This window comes from Paramormyrops kingsleyae, chromosome 16 (assembly GCF_048594095.1).
Source record: "Paramormyrops kingsleyae isolate MSU_618 chromosome 16, PKINGS_0.4, whole genome shotgun sequence".
NCBI lineage: Eukaryota > Metazoa > Chordata > Actinopteri > Osteoglossiformes > Mormyridae > Paramormyrops > Paramormyrops kingsleyae.
The window spans coordinates 2,389,651-2,416,212 of record NC_132812.1 but is presented as its reverse complement, the minus strand read 5'-3'; the positions used below and the strand labels follow the sequence as shown (position 1 = coordinate 2,416,212).

Sequence of the window (26,562 nt, the reverse complement as noted above, 5' to 3'; positions counted from 1 at the left end):
GCTTGATGGGCCGAATGGCCTCCTCTCGTTTGTAAATTTCTTATGTTCTTATGTTCTTATGTACTGTGCACACTGTTGCTCACTTCAGAACTGCAAATCCAAAAATACAAAAGAATCAGGCAATATTTCAGAAGCAAATCCAATAGAAGACATCTCTTACTAATATATATAATATCTTATGCATAATTGGCATGGTGGCAGTGTTTAGCACTGTTGCCTCATACCTCTGGGACCTGGGGTCTAGTGTCTACCAGGGTTCCATGTATGTGGAGTTTGCATGTTCTCCCTGTGTCATCGTGGGGTTTCTTCTGGGTATGGCGGTTTCCCCCCCACAGTCCAAGTTAGCAAATTGCTCATAGGTGTGCGTGTGTGAGTGAATGGTGTGTGAGTGTGCCTTACGATGGGTTGGCGCCACATCCTGGGTTGTTCCCTGCCTGGCATTATCTATAGCACCCCTCCTGGCCTGCTGTAACCAGATGGGGCCACCAATACACCCCAACAGAGAACACAATGACTAATATGGAAATAAAGTGTGACCTTTGGAAGACTGCAGTTAAGCAAATCATGCTTACTGGGATTTTGCCATCACTCAACAGTATGGTCAAACCGAGCTATTTAGCAGATGTTCTGTACAACAGAGTAAGCTAACATGCTCTGCCCCAAAATGCACATACTACACAAGACTTTCCAACAGAGAGAACAGAGACCAAGTAGTGGGGGTCAATCCTTTATTGATTAATCTCTCATTTTTTGACAATATTATGGAGTCCCCTCCCATAGTAGAGTGAACAAAGGCAAGAACATCATAAAAACAGGAACATTCAATCACACTGCCACAGTATAATAGAACAAGCTTTCGGTCATCATTTTCTGAGGAGTGCTAGTTTAGCATGATCAGTCATACTCAGCACAAAAGGCAAAGTCAACACTGCATCCCTCCTTCCCATATAGTGCCAAACTCAAGCATCACAAAATCAGACTGCAATTTACATACACCCACAGAGAATTGGCACAAAAAGAAGGCACTTTCCTTGTCAAAAGGGAATAAACTGGCCATTTTGAACAATGGCACACTTAGGAATGACCATGTGCAACTTAAGAAGCTGAAGAGAAGATAAGCAGACAAGTGCAGACAGTCTCAGGCTGGCAGTACCCAGGAGGCCCTCTACGAACACCTGATCACCCAAGAGCAGCAGCAGCCAATATGATTTGCTGAATGGCATGTGCTTTACAGTCTCAACTGGTTTTCACAAACAGACTCTCACTTTCGTACTCACACCATTTGGCACAGAGTTATTTTTGGTTTTGCAAAAAAAAAAAACTTGTTTGGTAGAATACCACTTTTATGACTGGGCAGCCCTGTTACAAATATAAAATTCAGTCATTCATATTTCGCCAACCTCACTCCAGCCTTGTGGTCACTGGGCCAATCACAACATTCAAACACACTTATATCCCATTTGAGAGAGACACACACTGTAATGTAAGAGACGGGGCCACACTGTGGCGTATTCCCTTCACTTGGTACAGGCCCTCAATGGAACACCATGACCACAAAGTCATGATCAAAGTCTCGAGTATGAATCAGCAGCCAATCACATAAGCTCACCTACATTCCAGACAAGTAAACAAAAACACTTGAAGACCACAAGCCTGCTGGGCTGAAACACAAGCATGCCATTCAACCATTAGCCTCCCTTTTAAATAGCCACCACATCAGTGCAGATGCAAACATCCTGAGGTCAAAATCAATGCTAAAAGAAAAAAAAGCTATCAGACTACCAAAGTGACAAAACTGCACCCATCACCACAGTTTCTCATATCAAGACTGGCAAGGTTGGTGTAAAGGGCAGGCAGTTGTCCCAACAAAAAGTTCACTAAGTCAAGTATATCAAGCAGGAAACATCTTACACAAGCTGCCAACTTCCATTTTTTTTTCTTTTTATAATTTTTATAGAAAGGACGAGGGTGTAGCCTGGGAAGGGGGGGGGCACAAACCATTTTATCCACTCCTAAATCCAGTCACCATCTAAACAATGAAATACCCTCTTAACACAACTTTCCCCAAATTTTCATCTTGTGCTTCTTTTTAAGTTTCTCTACCAATCTCTTTTTTTGTAACCAGTTATGAATAAATATTTTTTCCCCTCAATACTACACAGATAGACATACACTGGAGGGGAAAAGCATAAATTCTCAAAGATGGACAGATACTCCGACTAGGATTAAGGGGAAAAGTGCAAAAAATCCAAAACAATAATTAAAAAAGCACCCCAAGTCCAATAGCTGTCATGTCCCTTGATAAGGACTGAAAAAGTGGAGGATACTGGGAGAGAAAACCTGTTCCATTTAAATCTTAGTGGAGGCATCTATACCAATGTTCCCTTAGTTGCATGGCAGCCAGGTAGGAACAGATGGACTGCAAGAGGCCACATAGTAGTTGCTGAAGTTGAGGTCCCTGACATAGGGGGCAGGCTGGTAGTAGCAGGTGACACTGGAGGCATCTGGGATGGCATTCTGCTCAGCCAGCACCCTGATAGCCGTGAGGGAGATGAGGTCAAGCGTCTGCCGCCTCTCATGTCCCATCAGGCAAACTGTACTTTCATTGACCACACGCCGTAGAGTCATCAGGTAGTCATATTTACAGCGCTCCTCACCAACAAAATGGCTTTGAAGGTACGCCTCCAGTTTTCGTTGCTGCTCAGTCACATCAGGAAAGTCAATGAAGAAACGTGAGCACATGTATCGCTCTAGTGCCCGGAACTCCTCCTCATCTGTGGGCTGGAAGTTTCTCACCAGCAGGTGGCAGTATTTCAGAAGGCCACCCCCACGAATCTCCTCAGGTCGTTTAGTAGCAATCAGTTTCTTCCTGAGGTGGTCCAGGGCAGTGGCAAAGTCACCATACATGCTCTCTCCTACCACAGTGGGGTGGAAGTTCAATGACATCTGGTTTTTGGAGAGGCTGTAGTAGGAGAGCAGCGAGTCCAAGATGATCTGGAAGGAGTCCACGCTGAATTCAAACTGCCGACGGATCGAATCCACAAATTTGAGTTCCACATTGCGGCCATGGTTGTTGGAGAGAGAGATGAGACTCCAGCGATCCAGGTCAGTGTAGACCTTCACTAGCTTCTGTACATAGGCCTCCTTCAGTGTCATGGGTGTGATTTTCTCTTTGTTCACACCCTCTGGCAGGAAGTCCAAGAGTATGCCCAGGACCACATCCCTAACAAGCTGGAACTCCGACTCCTTTGGGAGGTGCACTCTGAAGATAACATCCAAGTCCTTGTAGCTCAGGCTATTACCTTCTACCAGGACGTGGCTGGCCGCTGAGCCATTCAGGCGTATGTCCTTGACCTGGATCCCCCTCTGCTCCAGGCAGCTACGCACCTTCTGTATTATGTCCTTAAGGCAAACCTCCAATGTTGGGAAGTTCCCACGGCCGTGCACAGGCACTGGCTTGCTTAGCACTTCATTCAGCCGACTCACCTGATCCCAGGTCAGCACACTGCAGCAATCATGGTCTTCACTGCTCATGGATTCTGCCATTATTTTGGCCCTCGAAACTGGGGTTGGATGGGGGGTCAACACATTAGGAAAAACTAATTAGGTATACATACAGAACAGACACGTTCATAAACCCATGGTACACAATCCCCAAAAACACATCTTGTACACCACGAACCAGAATATAATAATATAATATAGAAGCAACAGCACATTATTAACAGTACACATGATACTGCATTACATTCAATAAGGACACAATAATATACTGCCCCTCCAGTATGTCATGCCTGTATTCATCAAAACGAGTAAAATACTACAAATTAAGATTAAATGGGAAACATAAAGAAACTTTAGAATTAATTCCATGTCTAGAAAATCCCAGCGTCGATAACCTTCCAATACGAAACACAACCATTTTTTAAGTGTAAATAAACAAACATGAATAAACATCGGCACAAAAATATTCAATAACGACAAAAATATCGCTTTCCCCAGCCTCGTAAACAACGTCCTCTAACAAGCTATCTTCGCAAAGTTTTGTTTTCATATACGTGCGTCACTGGTACCTAGAACTCAATACAAGATCTTTTCATCAAAGTTTATATTCCATGCAAAATGCGTTCGCATATAAGCATAGGGAGCCATCACTCCACATTGAAGAAGCCGTACACATTTTGTTCATATTTCTGATAATATCCTAGATATTACCCATCGATATTACGTTTATATTTTAGTTTGTGTCTGAATGTTTTAGCTTAACGGTGAAATTTTATATATATATATATATATATATATATAGACACACACACACACATACATACACACATACACACATACATACATACATACATACATACATACATACACCGAGGTGGTGAAAAGACTCAGACGCCGCTTAACTTACTGTTGCAACGGCAGTAACCCAGCTGTATCAGACACCATCCACGCGCATGCTCTTATACACCGTCGATCCTGCGCCTTCCCCGGCAGCGGACTACTTTACCTCCGGTGGGAAATACAGCACTAAACTGCTATAACTGCCTTCATATAAAAGGGCATTACTGGCCAGTATTAGGCAAATGCGAATTTTCGAACTGGTTAAACACCAAACATGCAGAGCGGTATTTAATGTTCAACAATAAAGTCCTTTCTATTCCTTAGTATTAGTGCGCGTATTCCACCTCTGATTGGTCAACATGTTTTCTTGTTGCTCAGCAACCAGAAGCTTGTAAGTTTGAAATATTTTTGTTCTTTTTTAGTACACTCCATATGTAAGTTCAAATATTTCTATTAAAAAATTTAATAGTTTTTTGTGAATCTTACTAATGTGTACTTTAGAGGTTGTAGTATGATACAGTCACTTGAATAACATGAGCCAGCTTAATAATTAGGTCTTATAGTAACCATATGTTACTAAACTTTTTAAGATAAAAAAGAACCTGATATGTCCACCATATACATCAGAGTAGGGTTGAACTGTCTTGTTTTTGGATATCCATCTTCCTCATTCCTCTGTAGTCTTGCTTAATAATGGTTCATATAGTGATGAGGCTACCTATGTTTATTTAACTTACCAACCAATGCAAACGAGTAATGATAGCCTTGTGTAATGGAAAAAGCTGGTGCATCTGCTGTCCTTCAGTTAAGCACTGCCCACCCTGTCCGCCTCACAAAGGTTAACACATTACGTGGGCAGGTGAGTCACTGTAAGCTCTTCTTGTGTTTCCAAGTTACCCTGGGCTTTTTACTTTAAAAAGACTACATTATATATTTTTTATTCCCAAGAAATCCCGCAGTGACATTTAAGTTTAAGTTATTTACAAGTTAGCCATCAACAATTAAATGGGAAGCACATGGCATGAGGACATGATGGACTGTGGTTCTTTGTTGCCTAATTTTTAAATTCTAGTGATGCAGCATTTTTACTCCATATTTACTGTCATCTGCTGAGTTAGAATGCCACAGAAGGTAAAATGCTACATGTGAATCAAGTTCTGGGACAAAAAAAAATTGATGAATGTGTTGTTCTTTTGACACAGTTATCGAGACTGCTTAGAATTCTGTCCATTTGGACAGCTGCATATTTTAAAAAGTGCTATAACAGGGTCCCTTCTGTGGTTTAAATGGTTAGATTTCAGTCTGTGTAGTAATAGTAACTTCACTTAGTCATTTCTGTGCCAAAGGGAAACAACAGTTTCTGTCTGGCTCTTCTTTGGAAGTGGTGGGGCTCTCAAACTTCACACCCTTAGTTTCTGCACATGCATTTGGCTCAGAATTCACTCACATTTCTAGAGACCAGTGGTATGTGTGAATTCTAGCTGAAGTGGGGGCTTCCTGTGTGAGGTAAAGGAAGATGTGAGCGGTTACATTTCCAGCCTGCAATCATTTTCAGCTGGGCATTTCAAGAACAGCACTTTGGTTTCATTTCCAGGCGTCATATATGCTTCTTTCACAAAAAGGGTTCTTTAGTTGCAGGATGTCTCAGGGGGTTTCCCCAGCAGGATTGGGAAAAAGGTTTATGTGGGGGAGGGGTAGGGGAGTTAAGGATACAACCTATAGAAAGCAATAGCTGTGTGTGTGTGTGTGTGTGTGTGTGTGTGTGTGTGTTTGTATGTATGTGTGTGGACTATGTTTATATTACATTGCGGGGACCAAAAGTTCCTCACAATATAATATAGACCTGCTATTTTGACATTTTTCAGGTCCCCACAAAGATATGTGAATGCAGTCAAGAAATTTAAAACACCAAAACTCTCATATTTTGTTTGGTTACTTAATTATGGTCAAGGTTAGGGTAGGGGTTAAGGATGTTATGTTGGGATTTGGCTTTTGCCCATAGAAATGAAAGGAGGATCCCCACAAAGATATAATTACAAACCTGTGTGTGTGTGTGTGTGTGTGTGTGTCAGAGAGAGAGAGACTTTGACAATGGCATTAAAACTATGATTCTGAGTAACATGTACAGGGTTAGGGTTGTGGGGGGTTGATTGGATATAAATGAATCAGTCTGAGGATGTGGGGGCATGGCTACAGAACGCCTTCTGAGGGATTTCCCAACCTGCTCTGTTCAAAATAGACATTTTCCTTCCTCAGTTATAGACGGTAAGCTTATAAACATTCAAGTCAAATGATAAATTAAATATGGATACTCATCCCATCCAGAGTGTACCTCAACCTTGTGCCCAGTGCTTGTTGTGACTCTGAGTGGGATATGTGTTTAGAGGATGGATGAATGGATGGATGGATGGATGGATGGATGGAGGGAGGGATAGATGGATATTTTTTGAAAGGAAGCAGGTTTCCCATAACCCTTTCAGAGATTAGTTTTAGTTAGAATCTGAAGTGGATGAAGTACAGATACCAACAACTTTGTTTTTTGTAAAAATGAAAAAATAATTAGATCCACAGGTCCCCCACTGTGGCTGGTTGATGCATGTAATAATGAGACTAAAGCTTTCCCTCTCAGTACCATTAAGCCGATGTAGGGGCCCTCTATTTTCAGATGACATTTATCTAAAGAATAACATTTGAAACCATTTATGCATGTCAGGCTAGTAGCTGTCGATCAAGTATGACTTTGTCATGTGCAAAACATAAAAATATGTGCTATAGCAAGTGCAATGTTCATAGTAATCCCTGAAACTATGGACAAAATGCTTTGCTTAGGTATGTAAGACAATAACTCAAAGACTCTTTGATAGATCTTTTTCAAACTTTGTACGAGCATTGTATGGGTGAAGAAGAAGAAGAAGAAAATGGATTACATTTTGACATTTTTTTACAATTGAAGCAGTGCTGCATATTAATTGCAAAAAATTGGACTTATTTAGCCTTTGGACTTATTTGGTTTTCTGCATGAATTGGTCATAAAAAGTGATCTGATCTTCATCTAAGTCACATACACAATGAGCTTAAGCCAATAATACACAAAAAATTCTACTCTTTCATGTCTTTATTATACAAACGCATTCAACGTTCACAGTGGTTCACAGTGGTTCACAGTGGTAGTGGAAAAAGTAAGTGAACCTTTGGATTTAATAACTGGTTGACCCTCCTTTGGCAGCAATGACCACAACCAGGTGCTTCCTGTAACTGCAGATTAGACCTGCACATCGTGCGGGGGGAATTTTAGCCCATTCTTTCTTGCAGAACTGCCTTAACTCTGCCATATTCTTTGGTTGTCTTCTGTGTATGGCTCTCTTCAATTCATTCCACAGCATCTCAATAGAACTGAGATCTGGGCTCTGACTGGACCACTCCAAAGGCAGATTTTGTTCTTCTGAAACCATTGTGCTGTGGATTTGCTGCATTGTTTGGGGTCATTGTCTTGTTCTATCACCCAGCCTCTTCTGAGTTTCAGTTGATGGACAGACACCTTCACATTATCCTGGATAATTTGTTGATAAACTTGGGAATTCATTTTCCCCTCAATGATGGCAAGCTGTCCAGGTCCTGACACAGCAAAGCAGGCCCAAATCATGATGTTCCCTTCACCACACTTTACTGTAGGGATGATGTTTTGATGTTGATATGCAGTGCCCTTTTTTACGGCAAATAAAGTTCTACTTGTTCCTCCCAAATAGTTCAATTTTGGTTTCATCACACCAGAAAACATTTTCCCAGGACCATTGTGGAGTGTCCAAGTGCTCTATTGCAAACTTCAGGCATGCAGCAATGTTCTCTTTGACAGCAGTGGCTTCCTCTTTGGTGTCCTGCCATGGACTCATTTCTTGTTCAGTGTGTTGCGTATTGTTAAATCATGAACAGAGATGTTACCTGGTTCTAATGACTTCCTCATGTCATTCGCTGTCACTCTAGGATTCTTCTTTACCTCAATGATGACTTTGCATTGTGCTCTTGGGGTTGTCTTGGTAGGGCACCCACTTCTACGTAGAGTAGCCACAATAACAAATTGTCTCCATTTATATACAACTTGCATGACAGTAGACTGATGAATACCTAAAATATCTGAGATGACTTTGTAACCCTTTCCAGTAAATGAACAATTCTTGATTGTAGCTCTTTTGTGCGAGGCATGATTCCCATCTGGATGTGCTTCTTTTCAAAAGCTCAAACTCAAACTTTTCAGTGTTTTTCATCACTCAAAGTAATCTTAGGCCACACCTCTGACCTCTTTTCATTAAATGGACTCCAGGTTTGCTAAATTCTGACTGCAATGAGCTTTTTAAAAAGTCATTAGCTTAGGCTTCACTTTTTCCAACTTTCAGTTTCACAGTTTGAATGAATTATTCAATATGATTAAAAGTTCTCTGAAAATATGTGTATCTTTAGTTATAAGAGAATGTGTTTGTTCATTATTGTGACTTACATGGAGATACGATCATGTTTTATATGGGAATTACACATGAATATGTTAAATTCCAACAGGTTCACAAACTTTCTACTTTGACTGTATGTGGCACAGATTCCCAAAATATTTGTTTAATTTAATGGGTGGCATAGAATTTTTGTTAAATTGCCAGTTAAATTGGCTAACGTCCATGAACAGGCTTTGTTGGCCTGGATATTAGCTGATAAGCACAATTTTCTCCTAATATGTGACTTATAAGGAATAATAAAAGCATTCTATATAAAAACAAACCTCTTTTTTGGAAAGGTGGCTTGATAATAATATTCTATTGGTCAAACTTCACCTATGATGAATTTTTTTAGGTTTAGATTTCCAGTTCCTCCCAAGGAATATGCAGTTGTGTTGCATGCTATACCTCAAGGTATTTTAGAGCTGTTAAGGCAATGTACATTTACTGAATTTAATTCTATACCTCCCTGGGAGAGTCTATTTATAGGTTCATTGATATTTAGAAAAACAAATTTGCCCACCAGGAAGATACAATGATGTGTGTTACGTGCTTGCAGAGGGCATGTGTGTTTGTTTTTCAGGTGTCTTGTGTTGTCCTGGTGAGGTAATGAAGACTGGCGCTGCCCTTATCCAACCAGAGGTGGACTGGGGGCGGTGCTTGACCTATATGAATATCCTGGCATGGCAAGATGGTGGTGTTCAGTTCCACTCTGTCATCCTTCTGTGTGATTCCGAGGCTTTGCTTGGGCTGAAATTGTTTTTTTTTGTCTTGGTATATGTGACTTTGGTGGGATTGTAAACTTAGATATCTCTCGGGAGGCTTGGATTTCTAATGATGTTTTATATGTACTTATTATATATAATATAATATATATAAGTGGGAGATAATGGATGGATGAATATATATATAAATATTATGTCAGATGTACCTAGTATTATGTTATATACCCATTTGGTTTACAGTGGAGGTGTACAGTAAGTTAGTTGTGTGCGCATTACATACTCACCCGTAGAACGGAACCTGTCTAGTAACACTAGGAAAAGTGGGCGGGCGCAAACCCCTGTAAGTTTTCAAGGGTCAGTTAGCTTAGTTAGCTAGGTTTGGTATTTAGACAGTTAAACGATCTAGGGTAAGTATTGTTTGTTTCTTTCTTTGATTTAGCGTCGCCTTCTGCTCCTCCTCAAGGTACTCTCTCTCGTATTCCTGTGGCGTGTTTGGGCTTGTTAATGGCTGCCTTTGCACATTTGGTGAATTGGTCCCACTTATTCATGTTCGCTACCCTGCCCTAGACCAGGGAGTGCATAACATGTGCTTAATCCATGGTAATTTTTGTGAGTCAGGCTTTGTAGTGGATTTGGAAATGTAATCATGCCTTCAGTTGTGGGTTTTCTCACAGTGATAATGTCACTGCTGGCTCTTATGAGATGTTCCCACTGTACATAACACCCCCCCTCGAGGAACAGGTGACCATTCTTCCTGTCATTACTTAATGCCATCACAGTGAGGGAGGTAGGTTGATCTGCATGTGTCACCTGGTCATACAGGTGATACTGATTCTCGGCCTGCTTTAGATGTAGTATGTGCTTGGAGCATTTCAGCCTGTTACCAGAAATATTAAAAGGTCAAAAGGTCATACTATCCCACACTATTTTATGCACAACTGGATACCCATTGCTTATGAGAGAAGTATTCCGAGAAGTGAATACTTCTGGTAGAGAGGCACCCTTGACACCAAGATGTGGCAATAGACCTGATGTAAAATACAATGAAATAAAAATTTCAGAGAAGACCAACATTTCAGGAAACCACAATAAGAACTGAACACATTCAAGATCCATGTATTTCTGAATCTCTATCTCATGTTATTTCAGACACAAGGTGGATGTTGTGCTACATATTTATGTATTGGATATGTGTAATTGTTATCTCTGTCGCATAAACAAACCCCAGAATGTCACCTCTATGTTGCTATATTTGAATAAGTACATGTTGTAATTGACAAGTCTTCACAACATTGAAATAAAAATAAAAGGAAACTTTACAACACAAATATGGGCACATGTAATTTTATTTACAACATATTTGACTGTACTGTATCCACCTGAACAAACATGATGGAGACTGCACCTGTAACGATGGTATTTTATACTAATCTTCAATATGTTGTGTTAATTGTGCGTTAACGTTACCCATGTAAAACAAATACATTAAAATAACCATTTGATTTAAAGCAGTGGGAGCACTTCCACTGTTGTTTCAGCACACATGCAAATATTTCATATGCAAGCTACTTAATAATGGTTCACATTCAGACTGAGCAAAGTTTCTCAAATATGGTTCTTCCACTCACATGACAGGCCACAATACATGATGGACTAATTCAGGGGTCTCAAACGCCAGTCCTGGAGGGCCGGAGCCCTGTGTAGCTTAGTTCTTTCCCTGCTCCTCCACAAATGATTCAGCTCAAGAGCTGTGCGGTAATTAGCACAAGGAGTTAAATGTTAAATGAGGTTGAACAAAAAACTGTATAGGGCTCCAGCCCCCCAGGACTGGAGTTTGAGACCCCTGGTCTAAGTCAATCAATGTAGGGTACAGCTTCTGTCCACTACATTTTGGTGTGCCTCACACTAATTTGTAAAGCACTGAGTAGATGAATCTTACAGCTGAGAATTCAAACAGCACTACAAAATGGCTGATTCACTTTATAATGGACTATATAGTGGACAAGTGGACATTTTGAACACTGTGTGTGTGTTTGTGGGTGTGTGCATGTGTGTCGTCCATGATTCATTTCAAGAGTTGATGAGATATGTTTTCAGAGCATGCCTCCCTGCTCAATGGCACAATGTACAGACATGCTCAAACAACCTCTGGGGTCAGCATTAAGGAGTCATAAGCTCAAAAGGCCTACTTAAGGCCTCATGATGAAACTACACTCACCTAAAGGATTATTAGGAACACCATACTAATACGGTGTTTGACCCCCTTTCGCCTTCAGAACTGCCTTAATTCTACGTGGCATTGATTCAACAAGGTGCTGAAAGCATTCTTTAGAAATGTTGGCCCATATTGATAGGATAGCATCTTGCAGTTGATGGAGATTTGTGGGATGCACATCCAGGGCACGAAGCTCCCGTTCCACCACATCCCAAAGATGCTCTATTGGGTTGAGATCTGGTGACTGTGGGGCCATTTTAGTACAGTGAACTCATTGTCATGTTCAAGAAACCAATTTGAAATGATTCGAGCTTTGTGACATGGTGCATTATCCTGCTGGAAGTAGCCATCAGAGGATGGGTACATGGTGGTCATAAAGCGATAGACATGGTCAGAAACAATGCTCAGGTAGGCCGTGGCATTTAAACGATGCCCAATTGGCACTAAGGGGCCTAAAGTGTGCCAAGAAAACATCCCCCACACCATTACACCACCACCACCAGCCTGCACAGTGGTAACAAGGCATGATGGATTCATGTTCTCATTCTGTTTACGGCAAATTCTGACTCTACCATTTGAATGTCTCAACAGAAATCGAGACTCATCAGACCAGGCAACATTTTTCCAGTCTTCAACTGTCCAATTTTGGTGAGCTCGTGCAAATTGTAGCCTCTTTTTCCTATTTGTAGTGGAGATGAGTGGTACCCGGTGGGGTCTTCTGCTGTTGTAGCCCATCCGCCTCAAGGTTGTGCGTGTTGTGGCTTCACAAATGCTTTGCTGCATACCTCGGTTGTAACGAGTGGTTATTTCAGTCAAAATTGCTCTTCTATCAGCTTGAATCAGTCGGCCCATTCTCCTCTGACCTCTAGCATCAATAAGGCATTTTCGCCCGCAGGACTGCCGCATACTGGATGTTTTTCCCTTTGCACACCATTCTTTGTAAACCCTAGAAATGGTTGTGCGTGAAAATCCCAGTAACTGAGCAGATTGTGAAATACTCAGACCGGCCCGTCTGGCACCAACAACCATGCCACGCTCAAAATTGCTTAAATCACCTTTCTTTCCCATTCTGACGTTCAGTTTGGAGTTCAGGAGATTGTCTTGACCAGGACCACACCCCTAAATTTATTGAAGCAACTGCCATGTGATTGGTTGATTAGATAATTGCATTAATGAGAAATTGAACAGGTGTTCCTAATAATCCTTTAGGTGAGTGTATATTTCACATAAATGCATATCTGGTAACCTTTAATGTAATATTTAATTACTTTTAAAAATCAATAACATAATTCTGTCTATAAAATTCATAATGAAAATTCCCATTATAAAAATAACAATATCATCCCTTTGAAATAGCATTATATCTGAAATCCTGCATCTTACAGAGTTCATAATTACATGCTTAATAAATCATGCTCAGTCATGCTTGTCCCTTATCAAGGAAATCACCCAGTAATTCATACTGGGGCTGTGACAGGTGGCTCAGCAGCTTAGGATGCTGTGCTTATGAGTGTAAGGTCAGCCTAAGATCAGCACAATGACTTCACCATTGGTGTCACGCCCACAGGGGTGGGGCAACACAGCTGCTAGCAGTCGGCACAAATCGATACCTTAGTTAAATCCAAAGCGTACCACAGGGCAGTGCGAAGTATTGTTGCCATGCGAATGTCAGCTACTGAGCATTTCATTGTCTTGTGTCTTCCCTGCCTGCCTCGTCGTACCCTGCTGCCCTGCCTGCCCTGCTGCCATGGTCAACCCTGCCTCCCTGCATGGTACCGCCTGCCCCGCTTGCCTGTCCTGCCCTGCATCCCTGGTCTGCCTTCGTTCTCTCTCCCCTCCCTTCGTCTCCACGTCCCATCTCTGCCTGTAGGACTGAACTCACCGGCTTTCGACTCTCCGAGCTCAACTCGACTACCCGCTTGGATTTCCCTTTTGGCTTTTGGTGAACTTGGCTTACGTGACAATAAACCCTTCTCCCGCATTACGGGGTCTGCCTCCTTTCTGGTGTCTGGACATCACAATTGAGTCCTTAAAAAACAAATTAAATGTAAACAACAGGTGAAAAGATGAGAGAGAATTTAAAAAGTATGCTTGACATTTTTTGGTAGATAAACTGAGCTAATGTTTAACCCATTCAATGATCAGACTCTACTAGTGATCAGCTCTAGCAGAAATCTTCTATTAATGATGCCATTGATTTTACACTCATATACCATAAGACAACATTTTATGGTCTGTTGTAATAATAGGGTAATAATAGGGTTCGATAAACTGGTGAGTAACCTGACTGATTATGATAATACAAAAATATCACAAAAGTTTTATAGCCAGCATGTTACGTTCAAAGTTCATAAGCTGTTGTTAACTTGTCCGAGCTGGCAGGTCAGTGCAATCATCATGCACCCCCCCTGCTGTACTGAGCTCTTATTTTTGAAGAGGGCTTGTATTGTATGATTATTAGAGGTAAACATTCTGGGGTTTGTTAAATACTGTGCAAACCACCTTTACGCTGTCACACTGAGTTTGGGTCAAATTCTTAATTCAGTCTGTAAGCCAGTGCGATAAAGTTAATCATGGAAAAGGTGAGTCAGCATGGATGTGACGTAGGCCCCGAATGTAAGCGAAGGCCATTAGTACATTAAACAGTGCCTGTGTCTGCGTAATACATGAGTTTGCCTCCCTATATGACTCATTTAATGCCCCTTTAATAGACTCACTCTTTCCTCTGACCTTATGAGAAGTGCAACACAAACAGACTTTGAGTCATCTGTCATCCTAATTATGTCAAAGGTTGGCTTTCCACAAGTTTTGCATGTGACACATAAACATTTTTTTAAAGAACAACAAAAAGAGGCATTATATATCCCATGATGCAGTACTGCTGTTGACCATGTGAGAGAGACTGGAGACTTCTCAGTGGTGTGACGCTCCACGTCTTTTTTGGGGTGAGTAGTTGACAAGGATTCATAACATGCAAGGATGGGTGTGTGTCTTGTGACTGAAATCCTGTCCAGGAGCCCCCCAGCTTTGTGCTCTGTGCTGCCTGGGAAGAAAAGTATTATATGCTGTGGATGAATTAGTCTCCTAATAACTGATGAATGGATCATTTGCGTAAGCTTTTCTGTCTTGTAGTCTGGATATCCAGCTAGAGGGAAGGAGACCCATCGATGAGTAGTAATACATACACATCAGTGCAATTCTGCCTCTTCTCCCTCTGCAAGGCCCTTAACCCCCAGTTCCAGGGGTGCTGCACACTGGCTGACCCTGCACTACTACCCACATGCTTGCTCTCACCTGCATATGTCTCATGGAGAGCAGGATGGGGTAGGTGAAAAGAGAATTGCCCCACAGGGACTATCAAGTATCACTATCGAATTCTCATTTCTGATCTGGAAAATAGTCACATTGAACAGGAAGTATATGGGACTACTGGGATATATACACATGCACACGCACACACATGTAATTCTCCAATCAAAATACTGTATGTTTTAATGAAATCATCAATTTATCTCATATCTCCATTGGATGTCAGAAGTGTCTCTCAAAACTGCATATCTCCTACGCCTTGTTTGGAAAAAGGATAGGGCTACAGGATTCTGAGCAAAATATAAATCATGATTTTTTTTTCACTCAGAATTGAGATTGCAATTTTTGCTCCCAGTAAGCAAATAAATAAGCAATTTATTTCTCTCGATTTATTGATTCTTATATCTTGATTTCCCTCTTGTGTGACTAGGTGCGCTTGTATCTCCTGACCCCAAGCCCGGTGAGTGTGTTTGTCCCGATCCCCTTTGGAGTGTTTGTGTTTGTACAGATATCCCTGCTTCTGCACGAGTGTCTGCCTCTCCCTTCACTCCCCAGACAAACTCCCCAGTGTTTTGACCTTAGCATTCGTCTTTGACTTACATTCTCATGAAGTGTTTTGGCTACCTGTAACTGCACATTTGGGTCCCCTATTCCTGATTTGTCCCTTGACAAATTCAAACAAAAATATATGTTATCTTACTTGTCAAAATTTCCACATTGGTGCACCACTAACAATATGATCATTATTGAAATAAACTTTGCAGAATAGCAAAGGAACACTGCTGGTAAGTTACATTTACGGATATAATACGATCATTTAAATTATGACGACGTCTGTTATTTGCAAAAATTCAAGACTAATCTTAGCATCAGGGGCTGAGTAAGGCATCGGCGACGCTAGGCCTTCTTCAGTGTGGCTGATCACCAAAGAAATACCCCAAACTGTGGAATTTTACCAACAGCATCCCCACCCTGATCGATAAGTTTCTGGCACCTCATGCTTTGATTAGCATATTATTGATGTTCCATCATTTTTATTTTCTTCTTGTTTCTCTTTAAGCTCTGCAAAATAGCTCAAATGGCTAACTTAGGGGGGGCCCTACCCAAGTCAGCCTAGAGCCCCCAGGGAAGTTAGTCCGCCCCTGCACATAAATCAAGATTGCAACTCAAAAATGATGTATTGTGCAGTTTATCAGCTAATTAACCACAACTGATAGCTGTCACTTGAAACCATAAAGAAGTTTGAGTCAGATATTGCTGTCGCTAAGCTTCTTGTTTGAAAACAGTATTCATCTTTGTACCGGTTAATGTTTGCATTCATGATGGTCATTGTTGGCCATTACATTGCTACCTTTTAACAACTTAACCTCGATAGCTTGATAACATAGTTAGACAAAGCTCTGATTATATCCAGACATTTAGATTAGCTGTTAGTAACCTCCCAAGTTTGGAATATAGTGAACTGGGAGATAAACCTCAAACTAACCCTGTGCCATTGGAACACACCATAAGAAAACCATGTAAGTTTGACAATAATCCATGTGAGTCCATTTAAAACATTCAATTATTTACTAACTGCTAGGTCTCATTACATTGTTTGATTTTATTTTGTAAAGTGGTTTCAGAGAAAATGCATTTTTCATACCCCTGAAATACTGGATTTTTGGAGATATGTGTTTTTCATTGGATAGAGATGAATGATAGAATGGTGATACTTTATTGATCTACAGGTGAGCAGTCATCAAATTCCTTTTTCCTCTCTCCCATTTTGCTATATATGAGGCACATATAGGTGAGAGCAGGCCTGGGGGCCACAATGCAGGGCCAGCCAGCGTGCAGCACTGCACAGCCGTTAAGGGTTAGGGGCCACAGGACAAGATGGCAACAGCTGGCTAACAAATGGCACTGCAGCTGCTGTAAGTTCTCAGTTTTTACATAAAAATGGGGTGATGTGGTGCTTCAGTGGGTAGCTATATTGCCTCACATCTCCAAGTTTGTGCATGTGGAGCTTGCATGTTCTTTCTGTGTTACCTGGATTTCTTCAGATAATCTGATGTCCATCTGCATTCCAATTCATTTAAGCTGATTGGTGTCTCTGAATTGTCCATAGTGAATGACAATGTGTGCTTTTGTGAGCCTGACTATGATAAGCAGTTAGAAGATGAATGGATTAAAACAATGGCTCTTCACCTCACTTAAACACAACTCAACTCATTAAAAGTGTTTAATTGCATTCCCCCCACAAAAACTACACAAAAAGAAAATTAACTTTTGTGCATGCAATACTTTGACGACATCCTCATGTAGACAGGGCTGGAAACAGCAGACTAGGTTGGTCAAAGATCCTCTTGGGATTACTGGGTCTGGAATAACTTCAAACCACCAAGTTTTCTGCAGCCCCTGAGTCTGACCTGTTTACTTCACTCCAAGTGGAGGATGATACAGTTTTTTTTTTTGTAAGTTTTAGATGAACTGCAATCTTTAAAACAACCAAACCTGCAAGAACAAAACAAAGTCCAATTGCCTATATTTTGTTCTTGGTTATTCCGTATAAAAATAGCACACCTTTGCTGGACCTAGATACCCTACTGGATTACCATCATATCATCTTTATATCCGGATTTCTTCTGCAGTCCAAAGAAATGCAGTTAGGCATGTCTCAGTTACCTGTAGCGTGAGCATGTGTGTGTGTGTGTGTGTGTGTGTGTGTGGGGGGGGGGGGTTAGGGGGTAGATTGATGGGTATGCTTTATATGCTAGAGCTTGCAGCTGGGGGTGCTGTAATGAGGGGTGGGTGTGGAGATGCATTAGGAAGATTCAGTGCCCCTTAAAAATTTAGATCTTAATTGGATTGGTACAGGTTGCCGGCCCAACATGCAGTAACTAGTTAATGAAATAGCGTTATGTAATGAAATTACAAAATAAACACAACTGTAATCTGTTACAGTTACTGAGACAAAATATGTAATCAAATTACAGTTACTGATCAAAATGCTAGTGATTACAAAGAGGTTACAAAAATATAAGCAGTAAAAATATGTGGTAAAAATGTAGAATATTAATTTTGTTGCTTTGCATTTTTTTATCACATAGAAATGCCACCTTTTGGCATATTTCCAAATATGCCTTGCGGGTCAGCAAAGCATTTGGGACTGTAACTTTATTGCCCAGTGTAAAACATTTGTCAGAAAAGTAATCAAATGGTACTTAAATGTAATGTTACATTACTTTGACGAAATAATCAAAATAGTTACATTACTTATTCCATTTATAAAAGCAACTTGAAAAACTATTACACTTGAAAAATAATCTTCCCAAAACTGCCAATATGATACGTTATCACTGGGCCCAAAACTTTTAGCAGCACCCCCGCAGGCGGCAGCAGGAATTTTTGATCTGATATATTATTAGAAAACCAATTAAGTAAAACTTTCTTCCTTCCTTAAAGATTTAAATACAATTATCTGAACACAAGTACAATTGTGCCTCATGGGTTTTTTAGGAAGATTGTAGGTGAAAATAACCATGCTGAAAGAGGGAACATTTCCATCAGTAAGTATTTGGTTTTCTGCATGACTGAAGACACAGGGCTGAATACTTGGCTGTCACTGACACCCCCTTTTGCGTGTGTAAACTAATGTATGATGACTGGAAACTACCAGCGCAGTCATCAGTGCATTAGTGTGCTAACACATGTATTATGTCTGCATTTGTGATCATTTTGTTTAGATGCAGGTGAGCCCCTTCCATCCCACCCCAATCCCCTTGTCTGTGTCATGCATTTCATTGGCCTGAAGAAACTGGTCAGCTTAGGCAAAATTTCCTTTCATTGTGGGGTGCCACTGGGATATGATCGCTGCATGGCTGCATATAACATTAATGTTAACTAATGAGTAGTCAGAAGATCACAGCTAACTACCTGGTTAGCAGAAGATGCTGCTTCTGTATCTCCTAACTAAGTAACATATTTAGTTATTTAGTTAGTATAGTGACTCTTTGTGATCAACAGGGGAGCCAGCGTAGATGTGAGGTTTGAGTGGTGGTGAACACTGCTGCTGTTCATAGGCAATTCTCACCACACATGTATAAACATAAAGCACAACTGCCCCCTTATGGTCAGATACATTATTTTGGAGAGAGTTTCCTCAGTACCTGTGTTGTCTCAGATCCCTCCTATTACACAGGAGCTGTGGTACATATTCGTATGTACAGTATGAAATGAAGGCAAAGCTGCTTGTAAGTATCTCCTTTTTACTTTCAACTTTCAAACACATCAAGAAAAACCAGTTATAGATTCAATTTTACAATTCGGCAACATTGTACAGCATCCTCCAACTGAAACATACTGTGCGTGTTGCAGGAGCCAGTCACTTAAAACCTTCTGAATGAAAAGACGAGGACAACTACACTGGTTTTGTGTTTGGGGGCAGGCAGTGAGGAGGTCTCCCATACCGCAGTGCAGCCACAGGGTTTAATAGGAGCAGGAAATGACATCACATAAAAGGAGGGAGAGCCGAAACCCGCCCACAGGTCCCACCATTATAAGGCTATAAATGAATTATATCCAGCAGGTTTTATGAGGACAAATGTGTTGAATAAAGGATGAACAACAGTGACATTTAGAGCTGAAGAGCATTTTGTGGAAGAGGGCCCTGTTTCCACTGAGACTGTGATGGACCTTATGTTAAGAGTCATTCCAGGCCAATCCATTCCAGGCCAAAAGTCAAACCCAGAAGTGTTCTTGTTATTGTGTTATTTGTTGCTACCGGCAGTCACTGGCAACGAAGGGAAATATATACATAGTTTAAAAAACTGTAGGTCGTAGAATGACCCCCCCCCGGCCAGGACATATTTTCAGTTGCCCCCAGGTGGCTGTAAGGTCTAAAGTTCCACAGAGAAACATGTTAATCCACTTGAGGACATGGGGGTAAAGCCAAGGCAGGTGTTCTGGGTCCCTACTGCTGGCTCCCTGGCAGAGTGAGGTTGACCAGGTGCAGCACGGGGAGGGGGTGAGCCTCTGTGTTGAACACCCAGCTATCCAATGGCAGAAGATCGTCGCTGGAGAAAAGCAGGTAGAGGTACCTGGGAGAGATGTGGGACAGTAAGGAATGAGTACTGATAGTCTGGTAATTCAAACTAGAGGCAAGAGCAGGACCTTTCGACTGCTCTCGGCAGATATTTGACGACTCCTTCCTGCTTACCCTGCAGATTATTTTAATGGGTGCATACATATGGACCAGCCAGCTATATGCTGTTTTTCAATCAATTCATTAGTATGGTCATTTTTAAGGAGGGTGTTTTGTGACAGTATTCAATAAATAAATATAACATTAAAATAACTATAATTTATAATTTAAATGGTCATATAGATGATTATTTATAAATATGTAATTTAAACGATTACCAGCAACCATTACAAAGTCACCCATCAAACTCAGTGGGTGGGGTATAAGAACATAAGAACATAAGAACTATACAAACGAGAGGAGGCCATTCGGCCCATCGAGCTCGCTTGGGGAGAACTTAACTAATAGCTCAGAGTTGTTAAAATCTTATCTAGCTCTGATTTAAAGGAACCCAAGGATTCAGCTTGCACTACGTTATCAGGAAGACTATTCCATACTCTGACTACACGCTGTGTAAAGAAGTGCTTCCTTAAATCCAGTTTGAAATGTTCTCCCGCTAATTTCCACCTATGGCCACGAGTTCTTGTATTAGAACTAATGCTGAAGTAACTATTCGGTTGAACAGCATCCAAACCTGTTAGAATCTTATAGACCTGGATCATGTCCCCCCTCAGTCTCCTTTGCTTGAGGCTGAACAGATTTAGCTCAAATAACCTTTCCTCATATGACATTCCTCTAAGACCAGGAATCATTCTTGTGGCCCTACGCTGCACCTTTTCTAAGGCCGCTATGTCCTTTTTAAGATATGGTGACCAAACCTGTACACAATATTCTAGGTGAGGTCTCACCAAGGAATTGTATAATCTTAGCATTACCTCCCTTGACTTAAACTCCACACACCTGGAGATATACCCCAACATCCTATTGGCCTTTTTTATTGCTTCCCCGCACTGACGAGAATGAGACATGGAAGCATCAACATACACACCAAGATCTTTCTCATAATCAGCTACCTTTATTTCAGTAGGTCCCATGAAATACCTGTACTTTATATTTCTGCTCCCTACATGGAGGACCTTACATTTGTCTATGTTAAATTTTATCTGCCAGGTGTCAGCCCAGTCACTAATTAAATTAAGATCCCGCTGTAGCTGCTGAGCCGCTAGTTCAGTATCTGCTACACCACCCACCTTGGTGTCATCTGCAAATTTCACCAGTTTACTGTATATATTGGTGTCTATATCATTTAGAAGTGCCGAGAGCAGCATCAGCCGCTTTACGTCGCATTTATCGACCTGACCAAAGCCTTTGACCTTGTCAGCAGAAAGGGGCTCTTCGTACTGCTCTCCAAGATTGGATGCCCCCCGAAGCTACTCAAGATGATCACATCTTTTCACGAGGGCATGCAGAGCACAATACAGTACGACGGCTCTTCATCAGACCCCTTCCCAATTAACAACGGGGTAAAACAGGGCTGCGTCCTTGCTCCCACACTCTTCAGCATTTTCTTCTCTTTACTATTCTCTTACGCTTTCGACTCCTGCGACGACGGCGTCTACCTCCACACAAGAACAGACGGGAAGCTTTTCAATCTAGCCCGTCTGCGTGCCAAGACCAAGGTGCGTCACATACTCCTGCGGGAATTGCTGTTCGCCGATGACGCCGCGCTAGCAACCCACACTGAGGAAGCCCTCCAGCGACTCATTAACCGCTTCGCTCATGCTAGCAGTGCTTTCGGCCTTACCATCAGCCTCAAGAAGACCAACATTATGAGTCAGGATGTCAGCAGCACCCCCAGCATCTGCATTGGTGACCACACTCTGGAGGTAGTGGAGGAGTTCATCTATCTGGGTTCCACCATTTGCAGCAACCTATCACTTGATACTGAAATCGACAAGCGGATCGGCAAGGCCGCTGGAACAATGGCACGCCTCACCAAACGGGTGTGGGAGAACACCATGCTGACCATCAACACCAAAATCCGTATTTACCAGGCTTGTGTCCTCAGCATCCTCTTGTACGCCAGCGAGACATGGACCCTGTATGCCCGCCATGAACACAGGCTCAACACGTTCCAACTCCGCTGCCTGCGAAGGATACTGGGGATCACATGGCAGGACCACATTTCCAACACGGTTGTCCTGTAAAAGTCTGGCATCCTCAGCATGTATGCTCTGCTCACTCAGCGCCGCCTTCGCTGGCTCGGCCATGTTCATCACATGGACGATGGACGGCTCCCCAAAGACATCCTCTACGGAGAACTGGACTCTGGCGTCAGACCAGTGGGGAGGCCAGCACTGCGCTATAAAGACGTCTGCAAGCGTGACATGGAAGCCTGCGACATCAGCCCCACAACATGGGAAGCTGCAGCAGCAGATCGCAGTGGGTGGAGGCGAACCATCAAGGCGGGTGTAAACAGCTATGAACAAAAGCGACACCTACAGTGGGCAGAGAGGAGAGAACGCAGAAAAAATGTGGAGAAATCCTCAGTGAAACCAGACACCGTCTTCATCTGCCAAAACTGCACCAGGAGCTGTACATCCAGAATTGGGCTCTACAGTCACCAAAGACGCTGCAATCAAGCCATGGAGTAACCTATTCGGACGCAGAATTCCATAGTCTTCCGAGACTGAGGACGCCAACGACAACGATATCATTTATGTAAATTAGGAACAAAAGTGGTCCTAAAATTGAACCCTGCGGTACCCCACTATGAATGCAGGCCCACTGTGACATTGAGCCTCTTATAACTACTCGCTGCTTCCTATCCGTTAACCAGTTATCAATCCAGGTCGCTACAGTTCCTAAAATACCTGTCGCTTTGAGTTTAAGTGAGAGCCTCTTGTGGGGAACAACATCAAAAGCCTTTTGGAAATCTAAGTAGATGACATCATAGGCCTTCTTATCATCAACTCCCTGAGTAGCTTCCTCAAAAAACTCCAACAGATTTGTTAAACAGGATCTACCTCTCCTAAATCCATGCTGGCTATCCCTCAAAATGTTATTTGAGTCCAGGTAATCTACCATTTTCTCTTTTATTATAGCCTCCATAACTTTACCAGTTATACAAGTTAGACTGATTGACCTATAGTTTGACAAATTACTTCTATCCCCTTTTTTGAAAATGGGCATTATGTTGGCATGCTTCCAATCAGAAGGTACCACACCTTCAGATAAGGATTTTTGAAACAGTAATGTTAAGGGTCGGCAAATAATATCCCTTATCTCTTTTAACACTATAGGTAAGATGCCATCAGGGCCCTGTGATTTATTTATTTTGAGCTTAGCTAGGCTTTGCAAAACATCAGCTTCAGTTATATATATATTAGTTATAGACAATGTTGGATTAGTAATAAGAACTGGTAAGTTACTAGTGTCCTCAACAGTGAATACCCGTGCAAAACTATCATTGAACTCATTTACTATGTCAATGTCGTTTTCAATTATAAGACCCTTACTATCCTGCAGATTAGTAATTTTAGCTTTTAGAGCTCTTTTAGAGTTAAAATACTGGAAGAAACTTTTAACGTCATCCTTAGCCTCCAATGCGATCTTCCTTTCGACATTCCTTTTAGCTCGTCTAATGTCATTTTTTTATTCAGCCTGTAGATTTAGATACTCTTGCTTTATTATGTCATCATCAGTTATTTTCCATCTCTGGAACAAAGCCCTTTTCCTCCTTACTTTATATTTCCCTATTAAACCACCTAGGTTGCAATTTCCTAGATTTATTCTTGCTGGAAACAGGTATGAAGTCTTCTTGCACTTGCAATAATGTGCTTTTAAAAAATTCCCATGCCTCTTCAACAGTTTTGTTATTTAACTCCATCCAGTTCACAGTTTCTAGTTTTAATCTCATACAATTGAAGTTAGCCTTCCTAACATTATATATTTTTGATTTGGACTTTGCTCATCGGGCACTAAACTTAACCTCAAATTTAACCATGTTATGATCGCTACTTTCAAGTGGTTCTAAAACGTCTAATTTACCAATCCTGTCCTGGTTATTAGACAAAACAAGATAAAAAAAAAAAAATTAAACTAACATTTAATTAGTTGTATTGCAATCAGTCACAACAGATCGATCTTGTCTAGTCTATTGAATTTTCATTTATAACTGCAATTTAAATGATTATTTAAACAATCATTTAAACAACATATATATATAAAGTAATTTACTTGACATTTTAAATTATAATTTAAATAATCATTTAAATGACATATTTATTTATTGAATATTGACACAAAACATCCTCCATAAAATTTTTAGTTAAAGTAGATATGGAATTTGAAGTAAGATTTAATGGAAACAATAATCCACTAAATCGAACATTATTGGAAAAACATTTGTGCTATTTTGATTAAATTCAAGTTTAGAATTTAAGTAGGTCTATAAACATGACTTGCTCTTTAATATTTTTTTTAAATAAACAATAGGCTGATTTCAGTATATACAGTGGTACCTCAGTTCTCAAACTCATTAGAACTCGAATTTCTTAAAAGTCGAACCAAGGGGGCATGGCACACGGAAGGAGCGGACGATCGGGACACATTGTTTGGATACATATATTTTCTTACTTTACAAATGACTGTTTTGATAAATGTGCTTAGATGTGTTTAGTACAGTATATGCTCTTCTTGTTTTATCCGGTTCATTTCGTGTTTAAATGCTAAAAAAAACATATTTAGGTGTAATTTTTTTGGGGCCGGGAACCAATTACTGTAATTGGTTTTCCATTATTTCTTATGGGGAAAATTGGATCTCAACTCGAACTTTTTAGGATTCGATCCGGAGTTCTGAACGGATTAAATTCGAGTTCTGAGGTACCACTGTAATTACAACATTATAATTACAGCAAATTACATCAATTGGGAGAACCTTTTAATAAACTCATGCTTTCCAGTTGCAATATGTGTATTTTTATTAGAATGCAAAAAGTGAATATGATTAACTGATTAAGGACAGAGACATATCCATCTCTTCACCAATATGTGTCCACACACTGGATGCTCTCTCCAACACAGCACTGGTTTCTGGAATGCACAGAATTTTCACTGGAGTTTTACTGACTACAATAACAAAAATTTGTTATTCCACATTTATTCTGAACCCCAATTCTGTCCTCAACTGCATGAATATGTCCTACGACCACAACTTTTTTGTTGGCTCTCGTGGGTCCTACAAGATACTGCTCTTGTTGCACAGTTCAAGTTCAAACAGCAGGGGGCAGTACAAGACATGCTCTGCACAGTCCACGTGTCCTGTTTTCTGTTCTGCATAGACTGTGGAATATAACTCTACTTCCTGATTAGAGTCCTGGGGTCTTGTGCTGTACAATAATGTGTCAACATCTGTTATGTAACTGCTACTAAATGTAAATATTTTATGCAATTATGTAATGACAGAGAAACTAAAAATTACAGCTTGAGACAGCATACCTAGATGAGTTAGAGAAGCTGTCTCTGTTGTGCCAACCTAACAACTTCGACCTGAATGTCTCTAAGACAGGAGATAGAGATTCAGGAGATGGTCTTGGACTTCAGGAAGGAGCAGGAGAGGAAGTACCCAAATCTCAAGACTTTCAGGACTCTGGTGGAGAGGGTCAGCAACTACTGGTACCTTGGAGTACATATCTCTGAGGACATGACATGGACAACCCACATGTCCACCCCAGCGCAGAAAGCTAGGCAGTAAGTGTATCACCTGAGGCAGCTAAAGAAATTCAGAATAACCTCTGCACTGCAAAAAACCTTCTACTGCAGGATCTGTGCTTCTCGGGGAGCTTCGCTGCCTCATATGGTAGCTGCAGCTCCAAGGACTGCAGAGCTCTACAGAGGGCGATATGGAGTGCCGAGCAAATCACAAAGACATAACTGCCTGCTCTGTAGAGGGCAATATGGTGTGCTGAGAGAATCACCAGGAGTGAACTGTCCGCCCTGCAGAGGGCGATATGGTGTGCTGAGAAAATCACCAGGACAGAACTGCCTGCCCTGCAGAGGGCGATATGGTGTGTTGAGAGAATCACCAGGACAGAACTGCCTGCACTGCAGAACATTTACATGCAGTGATGTAGGTCCAGGGCATTAAGTATTACCAGAGACACCTGTGCCATAAACTGTTCCAGTGGCTGCAGAAAGGCAGGTGCCCCTGAAGCCTTATGGGCAGGACTGAGAGGGTGAGGAGAAGCTTCGACCCCCAGGCCATTAGGATCTTTAACACTTCCATTTAAAAACTAAAACTATAAAAGCTATAACTGCAGTCTGCACTTTATACATTTTCTGTAACTTTTATGTTTCATATACTTGCATATTTCTATCATTGCTCACAGAAAGTCTTGGGACGTTTGCTCAATTCAGTAAAAA

At 41.2% G+C, this 26,562-nt stretch overlaps 2 protein-coding genes across 5 annotated transcripts in view; both read right to left on the bottom strand.

Moving 5' to 3' along the window:
* Positions 1-714: 714 nt before the first annotated feature.
* tent5c (terminal nucleotidyltransferase 5C) lies at positions 715-4,646 on the bottom strand. Its single transcript, XM_023837139.2, has 2 exons — positions 4,412-4,646; positions 715-3,563 (listed from the first exon to the last, which is right to left on the bottom strand). The coding sequence occupies exon 2, from the start codon at positions 3,544-3,546 to the stop codon at positions 2,386-2,388; it is 1,161 nt and encodes a 386-aa protein (XP_023692907.1). The 5' UTR covers positions 3,547-3,563; positions 4,412-4,646; the 3' UTR covers positions 715-2,385.
* Positions 4,647-19,304: 14,658 nt separating this feature from the next.
* The window catches only part of man1a2 (mannosidase, alpha, class 1A, member 2), a 117,234-nt gene continuing 109,976 nt past the window's right edge, over positions 19,305-26,562 (bottom strand). For all 4 annotated transcript variants that reach the window (XM_023837164.2, XM_023837166.2, XM_023837165.2 and 1 more), the window contains one exon: positions 19,305-20,155. In XM_023837164.2, coding sequence (XP_023692932.1) covers positions 20,029-20,155 — 127 coding nt within the window. In that variant the 3' untranslated portion in view covers positions 19,305-20,028. The remainder of the gene's footprint in view (positions 20,156-26,562) is intronic.